The following is an 18,851-nucleotide window of genomic DNA, read 5'->3' on the forward strand; positions in this document are numbered from 1 at the left end:
CTGGACCCTGATAAAGATTTTCCTTTCAACAGTATAAACTAGCCATTTCTATAACAACAACTTAATCTAATCAGTAAAACCCAAAATTCCCTCCCTTTTTTTTCATTCATCAAGTTTTTGACACTTTGCTAAGCACTGGTGGTACTTGAATATTGTCATGTTCTTAAAGTGGTATGATGTGTGCAAAGGTTGAAAAGCCCTGGACTAGAAGGCACACCCCCCCCAGATCCCTTTATGTTCTACCTCCTTCCTCACTGGTCAGTTCCAGTTAGGGTTCATGGGAGGGCTAACGCATGCCTGTTGTCTCATACTGGTGGGGCCCCTATGGATTCATGCTTTCTTTGCTCCTGTTCAACATTTACATGAAACCATTGGTGAGGTCATCCATCAGTCACCAGTATGGTGCCATCAGTATGCTGCTGATATAAAACATGGCCCTATATGGTAGGCATAACATTACAAAAAAAAAAAAGATTTTGTATGTATATACAGGATTCATGCACATTTCTGAGATGATATCTACCTGGGAGTAGATTGGGAAGATGTATTCATTAAGCCTAGCAAAAGCTTCTTACCTGCCCACTTCTGTATGAAAGTCTGGGTAAAGGATAATTTAAGAAAAGGAGTGTCCAGGAAGTTTTAGAAAAGTTTAAACTTTAGAAAAGTTTTAAAAGCAGTGTGTGGTGACATCTAGTGGTAGAGGTGGTTATTACATCAGGAGACTAACGTGTGGGACCGCCGTGGAATAAGCCTTGCTACTAAGCTTAAAGTTTACCAGGCAGCAGTGCTAACTACCCTGATGTATGCTAGTGAGACCTGGACAGTGTACAGGAGGCATGTCAGGCAACTGAATTACTTCCACATGACTTGCCTTCGTAGAATTCTGAGGATCCGGTGGCAGGATAAGATACCAGATACAGATGTCCTCTCCAGAGCAGACCTATCATCAGTTTACACTCTGTTGATGAAAGCCCAGATGCGCTGGGCAGGCCACGTTGTAAGGATGCCAGACCATCGCATCCCTAAACAGCTCTTCTATGGTGAGCTGTCTCAAGGAAAGCAATCGCACGGGGGACAAAAGAAGCNATACAAAGACACGCTGAAAGCATCTCTCAAGTCCCTGGATATCGACACCATCTCTTGGGAATTTTTGGCGCATGATCGACCGACATGGCGTACCCTGGTTTACCAGGGTTGCCAGACATATGAACACAGAAGGACAATCTTGGCACAACAGAAGCGAGCACTCTGTAAAGCCAGAGCTGCAAATGCTGAAGCAATAGTGTCCACATTTCTCTGTTCAGTATGTGGCAGAACATTCCGTGCTAACATCGGTCTAATCAGCCATCTACAGACACACCACTGATGGTCCATAATCCATAAGATGTCAAAGTCTTCATCGAAATCGATGGACGAACAACACATCAGGAGATTATTCAAAAAGTGGTGAACGCTCAAGTGCTTTTTTTCCTCCTCCTTCTCTTGCTTTTTGCAAATAATTGAAATTTGATTTTAAAAGTGGTCAGATTAGGGGTGAGTTAAAAGGGAGCAAGTAGAACTAGATAAATGACAATAACATAGAAAACAGCCCAGGGCTGATGTTTCTGGCCTGTCAGTATTCAAAAGCCCATGTTGCAGAACGAGACTAGGTTGTATACATTTTTCTTTCGCAACAAGGAGGGCTGTTTTTCAGACAAAAGTTGGAAGAGACAGAGCCAGCTACTTGGATTCCCAGTCCACAGCTGCTATTCAGTATCCACAGCTGCTATTCAGACCTGGCATAGGGGCCTAGCAAGGAATTGCAGAGATCTCAAAGAAATGCGGATGCAGAGTGCCTCCCCAGATCGCGTCAAACTTTATATCTTTTGATCTGTCAGCCAAGTGGAAATTGAACATTTGAACAAGGTTGGTAAAGAAAAGGAAGATCTCTGTTTTTGCCAAATTTTCTCCCAAACATGCTCGATGACCTAGGAGAGGAGAGGAAAACAACAAATCAGTGCTGGAAGGGAGTGATTAGGGCAGAGGTGAGGAACTTTATGACTGTTGTTGGATTAAAGTCTTCATCCTGGTTCATCCAAGCCGGGGATAAATAAGCAACATGGCGACTGCTTTGGGAAGAAGGTTACAGTTTATTGAAGAGGCAGAAAGATGGTTCTTGCAGGAAAGAGCAGAGGGAAGAAGGGCTGAGCACATGGGTAGTAGGTTTTTATACCCCCTCTAGCCTTTTTTTGGAATAGTTTCCTGTTCCTGTGGCATGAACTTTGAGACTATTTCTGAGGGTTTTTCTAGGCCTTGATATCTGTGGTTTAATCCTATTATCATATCCTGCTTCCCTGGTGACGGGGCTAATGACTCCTAGAGTTTGGGTGGGGTATGCAGATTTTAAGTCTCTTTGTCTTGATAAACTTTCTGATGGTTTTACATCTGCATTTGTATAGGTCTCTCTCTCTCTCTCTCTCTCTCCCCCTCTCCCTCTCCCTCTCTCCCTCTCCCCCTCTCTCTTTCTCTTTCTCTTTCTTTCTCTTTCTCTTTCTCTCTTCCTCTCTCTCTTCCCCGTCCTTCTTCTCTTTCTCTCTCTTTTCCTCTCTCTTTATCTCTATTTCTATCTTTCTCACTCTCTTTCTTGCTTTCTTGCTTTCTCTCTCTTCCTCTCCCCCTCTTCCTCTCTCTCTCTCTTCCTCTCTCTTCCTCCTCTTCCTCTTTCTCTCTCTCTCCTTCTCTTTCCCTCTCTCTTTTTCTTTCTTCCCCTCTCTTCTTCTTTCTCTCTCTCTCTCTTCCTCTGTCTCTCTTTCTCTCTCTTTCTATTTCTCTTTCTCACTCTCTTTTTTGCTTTCTCTTCCTCTCTCTTCCTCTCCCCCTCTCTTCCTCTCTTCCTCTCTTCCTCTCTTCCTCTCTCTTTCCCTCTTCCTCTCTCTCTCTTCCCCTCTCTCTCTCTCTTTCTCTTTCTCTCTTCCTCTCTCTCTTCCCCATCCTTCTTCTTCTGTCTCTCTTTCATTTCTTTCTCTCTCTCTTTCTTGCTTTCTCTTTCTCTCTTCCTCTCCCCCTCTTCCTTTCTCTCTCTCTTCCTCTCTCTCTCTCCCTCTCCCTCTCTCTCTTCCTCTCCCTCTCTCCCTCTCTCTCTTTCTCTCTTCCTCTCTCTCTTCCCCGTCCTTCTTCTTCTCTTTCTCTCTCTTTTCCTCTCTCTCTTTCTCTCTCTCTAATTTCTATCTTTCTTTCTCACTCTCTTTCTTGCTTTCTTGCTTTCTCTCTCTCTTTCTTGCTTTCTTGCTTTCTCTCTCTTCCTCTCCCCCTCTTCCTCTCTCTCTCTCTTCGTCTCTTCCTCCTCTTCCTTTCTCTCTCTCTCCTTCTTTCTCTCCCTCTCTCTTTTTCTTTCTTCCTCTCTCTTCTTCTCTTTCTCTCTCTCTCTCTTCCTCTGTCTCTCTTTCTCTCTCTTTCTATTTCTCTTTCTCACTCTCTTTTTTGCTTTCTCTTCCTCTCTCTTCCTCTCCTCTTCCTCTCTCTCTCTCTCTCTTCCTCTCTCTCTTTCCCCCTCTCTTCCTCTCTTTCTCCCTCTCTCCCTCTTCCTCTCTCTCTCTTCGCCTCTCTCTCTCTCTCTCTTTCTCACTCTCTCTTTCTCTCTCTCTCTCTCTCTGGTTCACACAAGTTCAATCCATTGCCTCATTTGTTTTTTGGTTGATTTATCTATGTATCGGCATTTTCGTAACACACGTATGAGCAAATTTACATAATCATATTATGTTTCCTAATATAATGTTCTTATCTGTGGCTGGAGCTGATCCACAATGTGTGTTAGTTTGGCAACTCCACTGAACAGGCTACTGTTGCAAACTAGCTAAGACTAGGATGTGGCATGCCTAGCAGTGAGCCCACCAGATACTTTTTTTTTTTTAAATAAAAAATAAAAAATGAGATGGTGGCCACAGCTGTACGACTGAAGAATATGCAAACTAGGTGGAGCTTTGATTGCATCTTCACGGCTGCCATCATGATTTTTTTTACCACAATCTACAGACATCCCTGTTGACAATCCACCACAAAGTCATTTTTTCTTATTTAAAACACTCTTGATGCAGATTACTGTTCACGAAAGGAATGTTGACGGTAGCTCTTTGTTTCAAGCTGCCCATAATCAGAAGATATGTCCATCACTAAATACATAAATATATATTTAGCATTTGAGAGGTGAAAATAGGAGCAGTCAATGCATATCATTAAAGATTCGATGGAATTTTAACAAGCTGAACGAGCACCTAGAGAAAATGGGATGAACGCTTCTCGACAGGTGAAATTGCCTTCCTTGTCGAGGAAATGGTTCGGGTTGAAGGCGAGGGGTGTCTCCCACTCGTTGGCATCATACAAGGGAGAAGCCATGTTTGGGAAAAAGATGGAGCCCTGTGGAAAAGAAGAGGAGCACTTACGTTTTGCCTTTCGCCCTAAGGCAGGGGTAGGCAACCTTGGCTCTTCAACTCCCAGAATTCCTGAGCCAGCCATGCTGAGGGAAAAGGGAGAGGTTTCCAAGCTGAGCCATGCTGGCTCAGGAATTCTGGGAGTTGAAGTCCACGAGTCATGAAGGGGCCAAGGTTGCCTACCCCTCGCTTAGGCCTGTATTTCTTAACCTTGGCCACTCGGAGATGGGTGGACTTCAACTCCCAGAATTCCTGAGCCAGCCATGCTGAGGGGAAAAGGAGAGATTTCCAAGCTGAGCCATGCTAGCTCAGGAATTCTGGGAGTTGAAGTCCACGAGTCATGAAGGGGCCATAGTTCCCCCATGCTGGCTCAGGAATTCTGGGAGTTGAAGTCCACGAGTCATAAAAGAGCCCAGGTTGCCTACCCCTGGGCTAAGGGAAGGGAAAAAAATGGTTATATCTGCTGGCAACGGAGGCAGAAGTGACAAATTTCAATTCATGGGTTTAAAGATCACTCTTCTAAAAAAAATACAAATAGGTTAAGCAACAATCTTTTAAAAAAAAAATTTAAGAAAAGGTTCCTAATAAACCTAATTTTTGAAGCTGACTTTGGCTGATCTAAAAAAAATGAAGCAGGTTGGATCTGATGGTTGAGAAACCATCAGGAAATTTATCTGAGCTCAACCTCTGTGGAGATTCTCAGTCATCCAGGTCATGGTTGTCCCCAAAGTGCTTTTTCAAAAGACAAATGGAGTTTGTTTTCCCTTGAAGATGTTTCGCTTCTCATCCAAGAAGCTTCTTCATTTCTGAAGAAGGTGAGAAGCAAAACATCTTCAAGGAAAACCAATGAAGTCCAGTTGCCTTTCGGACATCTGAGCTCAACCTTAGGCTGGGCAATTGAAAAAAAAAATTATCCTGAGGGAAAGTAAAGCGGAACCATTTCTGATTTGTTGCCATAAAAATGATGTATACGTCTCTATGAAGTGACAGAAGCCGAGCTCAACTCAAAAGAGATCAAACATCCCTTTTTGTGGTGTGCGCAAAGAAAGAAAGGACTTTGTATGCTTTAAATATTTGCGCTTCAGCATTAACAAAGAATAGCCCTAGTTTCAGACATGGATCGATGAGGACTAACTGGACAAGCTAATCGAGAAATCAGGGTGAAGAACGGTCATTGGAAACAGACCCACTTCATAGTGAACCCCAAAGATGACAAAATATGGGTCACAATGTCACAACATAACCTCCCCCCTTGGAACTTTGGGCACATAAAGTACATCTTGTTCTCATTTTCTTTGCTCTGTAGGAGGGAAAAAGCGTGTCAGGAAATAGCACATGTCACAATACAAATGAACAGTGATAATTATTGCTACTATTAGTTGCTTGGGAATAGCTTTGGTCAAGACCTTGTAGGTATGAAAAAAGGCCAATAAATTATTGCTGCTTTTTTTTCCCCTGTGTGCTTGACTTGCTCCAGCTTTTGATCATATTGAAGTCTGACATTTCTGGAGAACAATAGCTGCGATTATGAATATATACAAGTACAGGTAGTCCTCTGTTAACAACCGTTTGTTCAGGAAGTGCTTAAAGTTGCAACAGTGCTGAACAAGGAGACTTATGGCTGGTCCTCAAAGTTTCAACCATTACACTTCCCACAGTCAGCGCTGTCCTAGGCTGCATTAACAGAGAGCTAAAATAAAATAAAATAAGATCACGTGAAGTGTTAGTATCACTTTTTAAGGCCTTGGTGAGACCACACTTGGAATAGTGCATCCAGTTTTGGTTGTCACGATATAAAAAAGTTGTTGAGGTTCTGGAAAGAGTGCAGAGAAGAGCAACAAAGAGGATTAGGAGACTGGAGGCTAAAACATATGAAGAACAGTGGCAGGAATTGGGTATGTAGTTTCATGAGAAGAAGGGCTAGGGGTGACATGATAACTGTGTTCCAATATCTGAGGGATCATTACAAAGAAGAGGGAGTCAAGCTATTCTCCAAAGCCTCTGAAGGCAAGTCAAGAAGCAACGGATGGAAACTAACCAAGGAGAGAACCAACCTAGAACTAAGGAGAAATTTCCTGATAGTTAGAACAATTAACCAGTGAAACAACTAATCATGATTCATGTGTTTGGCAACTGGCTTGCAATTACGATGGTCGCAATGTCCTGCCATTTGCAACTTTCACTGCTGGCTTCTAACAAGCATGGTCATGTCACGTTGTCCAATTAGAGGAGAAATCATTGTTATGAGAAATTGTCTCTGGGTCTGGCCAGACACCTGGTGAACCGTCCTTGGTTCTCACAGGCTGCTTTCTTAATCTTTGAAGTCTGCATTCCAATCCTTTTCTCTCCCTCCGAGTTCATTGGCAAGGTGAGAAACAATAATTGCCGCAACAGCAAATACCGTCCTTCAAAACTTAACACAAAGTCAGTAGGAAAGTTGACAGGACGTCACAAATGGCAATTGTGTGATATTGCACCTAACGACTGTGTAGAATTCACCTAAAGAGCACTACAGGAGCTGCCTGAACTGCCATTGTAAGTTGATGTGGTCACATGACATCGCACTTAACAACAGAGTTCTCCGTCCAATTATCATCGTTAACTGATGAATCCCTGTATTGCATGTGCTTCCTCTAGCAATATGGTGAGGAGAGGAATAGAAGGCTCCAGAACACAGGAATTCATTTACCTTTCTAAAGAGAAACTTCTGGATCATCGTATCTCTTATGCAGTATCTGGGCACTCCGATCGCGATGATGTTGCTAAAGCGCTGGATTTTGTGCACCACTGCATTTGTGTATGGAAGTTTCTTGCAATCCTCGTAACAGATCGACTGGCCCGGTGGTAGAAGGGTATCAATTTCCTTTTGAACTTTGGCTGGGGAGAAACAAAGATTTTGCACATTGACTAAGTTAGGAGTGAATAAGCATCCAGGTGTGACCTCAGCTGTCCATGGTCTATTAATGGCAGAAGCTCAGCCCAGGAGGAGGGAATTATCTAGACCAGGGATGTCCAACCTTGGCATCTTTATGTTCAACTCCCAGAATTCCCCCACCAGCCATACTGGCTAGGAATTCTGGGAGTTGAAGTCCACAAGTTTTAAAGTTGCCAAGGTTGGACACCCCTGAGGGATCACCTTTTTTCAAATGCTTCTACACGTCCAACTAGGCCAAGCAGAATGGGCATGCTGCGGAATTATACAGAATGAGTTAGAAGGGACCTTGTCGGTCATCTTCTAGTCCAACCCCCCGCTCAAGGAGGAGACACTACACCATTTCTGACAAGTCCAGTCTCTTCTTGAAAGCTACTAGTGATAAAGCCCCTACAAGTTCTGAAGGCAATCTGTTCCATTGGTTGATTGTTCTCATTGTCAGAAAATTTCTCCTTATTTCTAGGTTCAATCTCTCCTTGATCAGTTCCCATCCATCGTTTCTTGTCTGGCCTTCAGGTGCTTTGGAAAATAGATTGACCCCCATCTTCTCTGTGACAGCCCCTCACATATTGGAACACTGCTATCATGTCTCCCCTGGTCCTTCTCTTCACTAAACTAGCCATGCCCAGTTCTTGTAACCATTCTTCATATGTTTTAGCCTCCAGTCCCCTAATCATCTTTGTTGCTCTTCTCTGCACTGATGATTCTTCTCTCACCTTGAATGTCAGGATAAAGCACCATATACAACAGTGCCCAGTTATAAAAGTGGTGCCCGATGTCTCTGTTCCCCCCATGAAGAGATCAAAAATGTTCTGAACCAGGTTCTTTTCGTTATAGGGCGATTTGGGTTGGTTTTTTGTCTGCAGAACAAAAATGGAGAAATGAATACCTGAGAAACCTTGAAGGCCATCACTTCCTTCCAGTCCTTGCCTGATGGAATCCATGTTAGAATGCATTTTGTATCGCAACAACTACAGAATCATTCAGCCAGTAGATGGCAGTGTTTAGTTTGCATCTATGGTTATAATCTATGGTTCTGTTTATTCTGGGGAGAGTTTCCTATTTCCTGTTAGAGTTTAAAACAGCTGAGCAGTAAAGCACATGGTGACTGTACTCTTTGTTTGCTCTGCAGCGCTATATATAAGCAGACTTTCTAACATTGCCAATTTCAACAGCTGCAGCCTTCTCCCTTGAGGGAAGGCAGGGCCAAGAAAGGCAGGCATCAGAGCCCTGGCATCCTCTCCGATGCTGCATTGTCACAATCCCGAGAGAAGACAATACTCAAGGCTACTATACAGCTTGCTGGCTGGGAAATTTGGGGAGTTGAAGTCCACCCGTCTTGAAGTTGTGAGGGTTAGGAAGGCTTTATACAATAAGGTATCTAACAGTCACACACAAAAAAGATATGTCCATCACTAAATACATAAATATATATTTAGCATTTGAGAGGTGAAAATAGGAACAGTCAAGGCATATCATTAAAGATTCAATGGAATTTTAGCAAGCTGAACGAGCACCTAGAGAAAATGGGATAAACTCTTCTCGACAGGTGAAATTGCCTTCCTTGTCGAGGGCTTTGATGGTGTGAGCCACCATCTTGATCTTTTTTGACACTTTGCCTTCCCTTGCAGACACTGGAGAAATGACTTCAGACTGTCCGATATGTCTTAGCTTTTACATTTTGGAAAATTAAAATCAATTAAAACAATACAGGTTTCTGGAAAAATAAATAAATAAATGCACTTGTCTTTGTTGTACCTTCACTTTTCCTGAACTCTTCCACCAAATTCTCTGCTTCCTCTTGGATCTGATACTGCAGAGTGCTCTTCCCCATGCCCAAGGACCTTCAGAGTCGCCATTGAAAATCGCCTTTGGTGCTTCCAGGTCCGACCCGTGGCAAGCAGAATCCCTGATGACACAGAACCACAGAATGACAGATGATTGGCCTTACTCAAGTCTTTAGAACTGACAGAAAGAGAAAATACCCTTCTCAGAACATTGTGATAGCAACAGCAAGAGCCAGGGGACTTAGACTTATATACCGCTTCACAGGGCTTTGCAGCCCTCTCTGAGCAGTTTACAGAGTCAGCCTCTTGCCCCCCAACAATCTTGGTCCTTATTTTACTGTCAGGATCGAATTCCTGGCTGTGGACGCATTCTTAACCACTGCGCCACCATGGCAGGCAGGCAGGCAGACAGGAGAGAGAGGGAGAGGGAGAGGGAGAGGGAGAGGGAGAGGGAGAGGGAGAAAGAAAGAAAGAAAGAAAGAAAGAAAGAAAGAAAGAAAGAAAGAAAGAAAGAAAGAAAGAAAAGGGCAGGCAGGAGGATGGGAGGAAGGAAGGAAGGAAGGAAGGAAGGAAGGAAGGAAGGAAGGAAGGAAGGAAGGAAGGAAGGAAGGAAGGAATAGCACTTAGACTTATATACCGCTCCACAGTGCTTTGCAGCCCTCTCTAAGCGGCGTACAGAGTCAGCCTCTTGCCCCCCAACAATCTGGGGCCTCATTTTACCGACCTCGGAAGGATGGAAGGCTGAGTCAACCTTGAGCCGTTCAGCACTGAACTGCTGGTGGTGGGCAGAGTTAGCCTGCAATGCTACATACAAATGTGGTTGTAAGTATAGCTGAACCACAATGGAGGTGACCCCAAGCAAATGAACATTGTCCTGTCTCCTGTGCCCACATCTGAAAAAAAAAGTTGATTGTTCTTACCTTTATTATTTGCCACTGCTTTAAATAAGGGGAGCAAAGGCCGGCCAGCCAAGTCTTCAGGGTGGGCGGTGAGACCCTCCTTCACCGCTTGGAAACCTTGTAATATAATCACAGGGTACGGCCCAAACCACAAGGTGAAGATATTCCCGTAGATCTTTGAGATCTGTTAGAAAAAATATCCCATTGGAAACCTTGTAATATAATCACAGGATACGGCCCAAACCACAACGTGAAGATATTCCCGTAGATCTTCGACATCTGTTAGAAAAACCATCCCAGGCGGTCTTTAAGATGCCTGTCTTTAAGATTCGTGTCCTAGACTGCTGACTCTTTTATTTTATTTTCATTCGAATAAAATGAAATGAAATGAAATGAAAAGGCAGTTCTCAAGGCGAAAGGCAAAAGGCACGAGTCAAAGCTGGGGGAGTGTAAGCCAAAACAAACAGTTGTTCCTGGAAAAGACTAACTCCCCACGGCTCCTCCTTAAAGTCACTCTGCTCCAGGTGTTCCTCCCGACTAACTTGGCAGCCGTTCTCTGAGGTTGCCTCCACTCTGCTCTCCATGCCCTTGGATCAAGCGGGGGAGGCAGCTGTTCCTCATCAGAGGGGACCTGCTGCCTATCAGCCCTACAGCCTGTCAGCAGCTGATCCTCCCCTGCGTCTGTGAGGGCAGGCAGCTCTCCATCTGGTCAATCGCCTCCCCCAATGCCTGAAGGACCTGTGAGAGCATCGTCCTCAGCCCCTGGCCTTTCCAAACAGGCCAAGGGAGACGTGCCATCCCTGTTGGACAGTCCCAGTTCCAACTCCTCCTCCGAACTGGGCTCCGATGGGGCCATGACAACTTACGACCGTTGCAGCATCCTCATGGTGATACGATCAAAATTCAAACACTTGGCCCTTGTCTCCTATTTAGGACGGTCGCAGTGTCCCGGGGTCGCGTGATCCCCTTTTCGGACCTTCTGACAAGCAAAGTCAAGGGGGAAGCCAGATTCACTTAACAACCATTTGACTACCTTAACAACTGCGGTGATTCACTTAACAACCATGGAAATGAGGTTGAAAAATGGGGCAAAAATTCACTTAACTGTCTCATTTAGCAACAGACATTTTGGGCTCAATTGTGGTGGTAAGTCGAGGATTACCTGTCAGGGTCCTAGTTTTAGCCAATCCTTGTTGATTTTAAGTTTTTTAAAAAAATATTTTTACCGTTTTCCTATTCTTGCTTTTATCGTGTTGTGAGCCCCCAGTCACACTGATAGTGAAAGGGGCAGCACGTACATTTAATAAAGAAATAAGCAGATGTTGAAAGATCTTAAAAATACGGAGGATCGGAGAGGCAAGTTGGGGAAATTATTATTTTTTAATTCATTCATTCACTTGTTTGTTTGTTCATTCAATTCATCCCTCTCAAACTCATTACTCTAGCCCAGGGGTAGGCAACCTTGGCTCTTTTAGGACTCGTAGACTTCAACTCCCAGAATTCCTGAGCTAGCATGGGGGAACAATGGCCCCTTCATGACTCCTGGACTTCAACTCCCAGAATTCCTTAGCCAGCATGAAGGAACTATGGCACCTTCATAACTCGTGGACTTCAACTCCCAGAATTCCTGAGCCAGCATGGCTCAGCTTGGAAACCTCTCCCTTTCCCCTCAGCATGGCTGGCTCAGGAATTCTGGGAGTTGAAGTCCACCAGTCATGAAGGGGCCATAGTTCCCCCATGCTGGCTCAGGAATTCTGGGAGTTGAAGTCCACGAGTCATAAAAGGGGCAAGGGGGCCTACCTCTGCTCTAGGGCATGGGGGTCTCCAATTTCAACTCCCAGAGGCTGCTGAGGAATTCTGGGAGTTGAAGTCCACAAGTCTCAGAGTTGTCAAGTTTGGAGACCCCCCTTCTCTAGGGTGCTAACAAGGAATAAAACCCGGTAGAAACATCCCAACAAAACAACAAAACCTATAGCAAGCAACAACAACAGCAACAAAAGACCCCCAACACTATCAGCATAGTCATGATACAGCTATGTGTGTCCCTCGAATCAAGTTCAACTTCAGATAACATCCGTGTTGTGGTTTTTTGGCAAGAGGGGAGAATGTTTGGCCCTGTCTCTCGCAAAACCTGATCACATGATCCTGGCACACTGTAACCGTCATAAAGTATGAACCAGTTGCCAAGCGTCTGAATTTTGATCACGTGGCCTTGGGGATGCTGTAATGATCGCAAGTTTGAAAAACATAAGTCTCTTTTTTCATTGCCATTGTAACTTTGAAAGGTGACTAAATGGACTGTTGTAAGTCGAGGACTTCCTTTATCAAACGATCTGATCAGAAAAAAATAAGGTTTTTCTAGCAGCTTCTAAGTTTGGCAAATCTGTCCCGCTCATCTCTGCCTGGTTACCGAGAGACTTACAAATTAAGGTCTTTAGAATTTTTTTTCTGATTTCTTTCTATTGCCTAAGTTTAGCCCTACCAATCTGAAGTTCCCACATATCTTCCAATTATTTTGTTGATCGCCACTCCACTTACCTCCAGACTGATTATTTCTGAGAATTTTCACATTGTTCCTCAAGAATGAACATTTTTATGCATTCCGTATTAGAGTACATATTGCACATGTTCCAGTGTGCAAAATGCCTTGACCAGAGATATTGTTGTTGGAAGTGGACCAACGGAAGAGCTAAAAATGTATTTTTTTTTGTTATTATTGGTAACATGTTATCAAGAAAGATCAACATTTGTCCAATTAGAAGACATGGTGAGCACAAACAATAGCTCTTACAAAAACAAAGAAAGATTTGACCGCACAAATCTTTGGCCACGCAAAAGCCACAATGTCACTTAGCAATATTCTCCAAAGCGCCTGAAGGCAGGAAAAAGAAGCAATAGATGGAAACTAATCAAGGAGAGAAGCAACCTAGAATAAAGGAGAGACTTCCTAACAGTGAGAACAATTAACCAGTGGAACAACCTGCCTCCAGAGGTTGTGAATGCTCCAAAACTGGAAGTTTTTAAGAAGAGATTGGACAACCATTTGTCTCAAATGGTACAGGGTTTCCTGCCTGAGCAGTGGGTTATAAAAGATCCCTTCCAACTCTCATATTGTATTGTATTGTATTGTATTGGATTGGATTGGATTGGATTGGATTGGATTGGATTGGATTATACTGTATTGTATTGTATTGCATTGCATTGCATTGTATTGTACTGTACTGTACTGTATTGTACTGTATTCTATTCTATTCTATTCTATTCTGTTCTGTTCTGTTCTGTTCTGTTCTGTTCTGTTCTGTTCTGTTCTGTTCTGTTCTATTCTATTCTATAAATTATCTGTGCATCTCCCCAAACAATAATTTGTTCTTTGATCCATGTCAATCAGCTGGTGAAAGGGATAGAAAACTCATACCTCAGTCAAGTGTTCCCGGTTTAGTCGAAGAAATTTGGGGTGCCATAAGGATCCGACGAAAGGCAGAGGTGTCGGCCCTGGTGGATAGCGCCTTCTTTGAAACTGCAGCCTCACCAGTTGGACAACCAGGAGGCAGAGCACAAGCGGGAAGAAAATGAAGCTGAGCGCCAATATTTCTGTGCAGCTTCTCAAAGGGGTGTGCTGGGACTTCGCTTGCAGAATCCCTTTGTTCTTCTGATTTTGTTCCCATGAGTGGCATCCTACACAGAGGATTTCAATCTGCTCTCCTTCTTTGGCAAGTCTGCTTCCAGTTCCACCTCTCTGCTTCAGGGCATTTTCATCTTTGGATCCCGTTTAGAAAATTATGTTATAAGGTTAATGGAAGAAACGATATGTCTATCTAAGTGACTTCTTTTACACTGGTGCGGCTTGTGTGAAAGATTAAGCTGGCATGGCATGGTAGTCCTTGACTTACAGGCACAATGGAGCCCAAAATTTCTGTTGTTAAGCGAGACAGGTATTAAGTGAGTTTTGCCCCAATTTACGACCTTCCTTGCACCCATGGACATTCTTGTTTTTTCTTTGAAGACGTTTCGCTTCTCATCCCAGAAGCTTCTTCCACACTGACTGGATGGTGGGGAATGGAAGGATTTATACTCCTTGCAGACAGCTGGTCATTTGCCTTCTTTTAGAGAGTTGTTAAGGCCACTTGGAGGTTTATTTATTGGGGAAACAAAACAACCACTTCATAAACGGATGGCACAACATAGGAGAACAAACCCATCAGGACCAGATTCAGCAGTGCATCTGCATTTAAAAGACCAAGGCCGCTCTTTTGAAGACAGCAAAGTCCACATTTTGGACAGAGAGGACCGCTGGTTTGAAAGAGGGGTCAAAGAGGCCCTCTATGTCAAACCTGAACAGCCCTCTCTCAACAGAGGGGGAGAGATACGACACCATCTATCTCCAGTCTACAACACACAGTCCTTTCAGCGGTCCCGAGAAGGCTCCACACCCATTTGCACCACTCAGGTTACCCTGAGGACACAGACAAGCCTCCAGGTAGCTTTAACGACTCTCCGAAAGAAGGCAAATGACCAGCTGTCTGCAAGGAGTATAAATACTTCCATTTCCCCACCCTCCAGTCAGAGCTGAAAAAGCTTCTTGGATGAGAAGCGAAACATCTTCAAAGAAAAAACAAGAAAGTCCAGTTGCCTCGTGAAAAAGCATCTTTGAGGCTCAACTACTTTGGCCACCTAATGAGAAGCGAGCACTCCTTGAAAAAGACCCTGATTTAACATTTAAGGAAAAAGGAGAATGGCAGAGGACGAGATGGGTAGATAGTGTCATCGACACAAAGAACATGAATTTGGGGAAGGTCCAGGAGACAATGGAGGACAGGAGGGACTGGCGTGCAGTGGCCCACACAGTCGCGAAGAATCAGACATGACTTAGTGACTGAACAACAAACAACAATAAATAGGTTAAGCATAAAGAATATTAATAAAATCAGCAAAATCTATAATTCCCAGTATTAGTATATGGGTAATCCTTGACTTACAACAGTTCATTTAGTAACTGTTCAGAAGTTGTGGGTGCTCCATCACGGGAGGTTTTTAAGAAACTAGACAGCCACGTCTGAAATGGTTAATAGGGTCTCCTGTTTGAGCAGGGGGCTGGACTAGAGGACCTCCAAGGTTCCTTCCAGCTCTACTCTGATTGGTTGATTCATAGAGAAAAATGCAAAGATCTTCATTTAGGCAAAAGAAATAAAACGACGGGTTTCCTAAGATGGCTTGTGAGAAAGGTCTTGGAATGTAGGTGGTGATAAATGAAATACAAGCCAGCCATTTGCTATTGCTGCAGAAATGACAAGTCCTATTTTTTACATTGCATCATCAGGAATATATTTTCCCAATCATGGCAATTAGTGGGAGAAGTGGTATATCATATGTCTGATACACACACGTAAAAAATAAAAACCCAAGGAAAGGGTTTGATCGCACTGTTGAAGCAGCCACATGATTTTAATTAATCCACCCTGTGGACGTTCTTGGCAATGGCTTGGGTCTACCTTGAATATTTGGGCCATCAAGGACTCAAACAGGAACTGCTTTGGAGAAAAACAACAAGGAGTAAAATAGGACCCTGCCTGCTTCGAAAATGGCGCAGAGATGATGCTTGGCACTTGCACAGTGCAAACAGTCTGAAAGTGACATCTTGCTTGCTGTGACCTGAAGATGCCTGGAGGGACCCATCCTCTTGAATGAACTCCATGTCTGTCCTAGTCCACTGCTACAACAGCCTAAGACCATCCTCAGATATCCTGGTTTGGGAATACTTGTTTTCCTTCTGCACTATATTCAAGGCTGCCCATCCCAACATTGTAAAAAGGTGAGGAACCTGGTGGGGATGACCATCTGGGCAAAGGGATCTATCTCGGCTCCAAACTTGGCCAAAGACTCAGGCAATCTTGTGTTCTGCTCAGTTTGGGTCTTAGTCTGGTGGCAGAACCGATTAAGAATACCAGACATGGGTGCAGGTTTTGTTTCTTTTTATTGAAGCGCTTCAGCAAAAGGGGCCCCAGCCCTCAGAATGCCAGGACCCAGAACAAAGGATTCAACAAGCTTTTGTACAGTTTTTCAAGGCGGGATGAAGAAGCATGGTCTAATAGGCATTCTGAAAGTGATCTAAAGCAAGGGTGTCAAACTGTCGGCCCGCGGGCCAGATGCATCATTGCGAAACTGCACTCACCCCATTGCCGGCGATGGCAAAAACGTCGCGATACATCACGTGACGTTGCGAGTTTGACACCCCTGATCTAAAGGGTCTTCTATTGGTGCCATCTCTATTTCTAAGTCTTAACTCTTAAACATTTCAAAACTTATCTAACAAGTCTTCTATTGGCTCTAATTCAGTCCTATTCCTAAAAATTAACTATGGTAATAGGCATCCTGGAAGACATTTAGCAGGTCTTCTACTGACTCTGTCTTAGTCCTATTCTTTATCTTCGCAATATGTCTCCTATGATGTGCCTGACAGTCAACTCCTGTTTTCTACACTAAAAGGGGCCCCACCTGTCCACACATCTTTGTTATACAGGCCTTGCAGACACACATCTCCTCCCTTCCTTCTGAGTTCAAGCCACAACTTTGTATTTTTACAGCAAACGGCCCATCACTTGTCGCATGGAAACAACACTCAACACTGGCAGATGGCCTTGAATTAACCTTGGATGGCTTTGAATTTCTGTCCTTAATCGTTCAGTAATGTGGCTGCTTTCAACAGCGCAGGCCTCAAATGGGATCCTGTCTTCGCCTTGATCTTCCTTTTCTCCCGGAGGGGCAGGGAAACGGGTCTTGGACAACTTGCCTTAGCCAACTCTTGGCTGCCAACTCACCTCAGTAAAGTTCTACATTTAGGCAAGAAAAACCAAATGAACAGGTATAGTATAGGTGGTACCTTGCTCAATAGTAGCAACTGTGAGAGGGATCTCGGAGTCCTAGTGGACAATCGCTTAGATATGAGCCAGCCGTGTGCTGCAGCTGCCAAAAAAGCCAACACAGTGCTAGGCTGCATTAACAGAGGGATAGAATCAAGATCACGTGAAGTATTAATACCACTTTACAAGGCCTTGGTGAGGCCACACTTGGAATCCTGCATCCAGTTTTGGTCACCACGATGTAAAAAAGATGTTGAGACTCTAGAAAGAGTGCAGAGAAGAGCAACAAAGATGATTAGGGGACTGGAGGCTAAAACATATAAGGAACGGTTGCTGGAATTTGGTATGTCTAGTTTAACGAAGAGAAGGATGAGGGGGGACATGACAGCAGTGTTCCAATATCTCAGGGGCTGCCACAAAGAAGAGGGAGTCAGCCTATTCTCCAAAGCGCCTGAAGGCAGGACAAGAAGCAACAGATGGAAACTAATCAAGGAGAGAAGCAACCTAGAACTAAGGAGAAACTTCCTGACAGTTAGAACAATTAACCAGTGGAACAACCTGCCTCCAGAAGCGGTGAATGCTCCAACACTGGAAGTTTTTAAGAAGAGACTGGACAGCCATTTGTCCGAAATAGTATAGGGTTTCCTGCCTGAGCGGGGGGTTGGACTAGATGACCTCCAAGGTCCCTTCCAACTTTTATTATTATTATTATTATTATTATTATTATTATTATTATTATTATTATTATTATTATTATTATTGTTGTTGTTGTTGTTGTTGTTGTTGTTATTATTATTATTATTATTATTATTATTATTATTATTATTATTATCTGCAAACGGCCAACTTGCCAGGGGGACAACTTTCAGCAGTCAGTCGGAGGGAGAGCCGGGCAGGTACGTGAGTGAGCGGGTGGGCAGAGCGCAGAGCAGAGAGCACGTTGTGGCAGGGGGCAGGGAGGCAGCAGCTGGGGACTTCCCATTTTTCACAACCTCTGCCGCCGCTGCTGTGCCAGGCTCGTAGCTGCTGTTGCCACCGCACTAAGTCCAAATGGGACCGGCCCTGGTGGCAGCAAGAGGTGTGAAAATGGGGAGCCCCTGGTCACTGCTGCCTGCCCACAACCTCCCCCAATGTGCTCTGCACTCTGCCCGTTCCTCATTTGCTCGGCTGCCCGGCCCTCCTTCCAGCCGTCTGCGGTGAGTTCTCCTGGCAGCCAGTTGGCCGTGTGGAGTTGTCCTGTGGCGAGTTGACAGAGGTGAGTTGGCGGAGATGAGCTAGTAGAGGCAGGTTGGCTGCAGCCAGCTGGCCAAGGCAGTGGTCCCATTCCACAGGGAAACTAGGGAGAAGAAAAAAGTAGGGTGAGTTCCCAAATTGGGGAAGAGCAGAGAACCCCCCTCTACAAATTCCTTGCCTCATGGTATTCATTGTCTCTGCTTCTCCACAACCTTCCCACTTTTCTCAGCTGGTTTTCCACCTTGCTAGTCTGAGTGCCTTGCCAAGAAAGGTAAGATACAAAATCACATCAATCATATAAATCAGGGGTCTTCAAACTTGGCCCTTTTATGACTGGTGGACTTCAACTCCCAGAATTCCTCAGCCAGGCGTGCCTGGCTGAGGAATTCTGGGAGTTGAAGTCCACAAGTCATAAAAGGGCCAAGTTTGAAGACCCCTGTCTTAAATCTAACAAACAAAATGGAGGCTGGCTGAGGAATTCTGGGAGTTGAAGTCCACAAGTCATAAAAGGGCCAAGTTGGAAGACCCCTGTCTTAAATCTAACAAACAAAATGGAGGCTGGCTGAAGAATTCTGGGAGTTGAAGTCCACAAGTCATAAAAGGGCCCAGTTTGAAGACCCCTGTCTTAAATCTAATAAACAAAATGGAGGCTGGCTGAGGAATTCTGGGAGTTGAAGTCCACAAGTCATAAAAGGGCCAAGTTTGAAGACCCCCGTCTTAAATCTAACAAACAAAAT

The 18,851-nt window shown here is 44.2% G+C and overlaps 1 protein-coding gene across 1 annotated transcript; it reads right to left on the reverse strand.

Moving 5' to 3' along the window:
• Window positions 1-1,788: 1,788 nt before the first annotated feature.
• Window positions 1,789-16,198, reverse strand: LOC107302581 (cytochrome P450 2D20-like). Its single transcript, XM_015831699.2, is given in 11 exon segments — window positions 1,789-1,967; window positions 4,251-4,392; window positions 7,096-7,283; window positions 8,055-8,097; window positions 8,100-8,198; window positions 8,845-8,972; window positions 9,097-9,181; window positions 9,183-9,247; window positions 10,046-10,208; window positions 13,440-13,599; window positions 16,194-16,198. Coding segments are annotated over 11 exon segments (1,257 nt in total).
• Window positions 16,199-18,851: the final 2,653 nt, after the last annotated feature.

Source organism: Protobothrops mucrosquamatus, unplaced genomic scaffold, assembly GCF_001527695.2.
Source record: "Protobothrops mucrosquamatus isolate PMUCROS unplaced genomic scaffold, P.Mucros_1.0 scaffold_276, whole genome shotgun sequence".
Lineage (NCBI taxonomy): Eukaryota > Metazoa > Chordata > Lepidosauria > Squamata > Viperidae > Protobothrops > Protobothrops mucrosquamatus.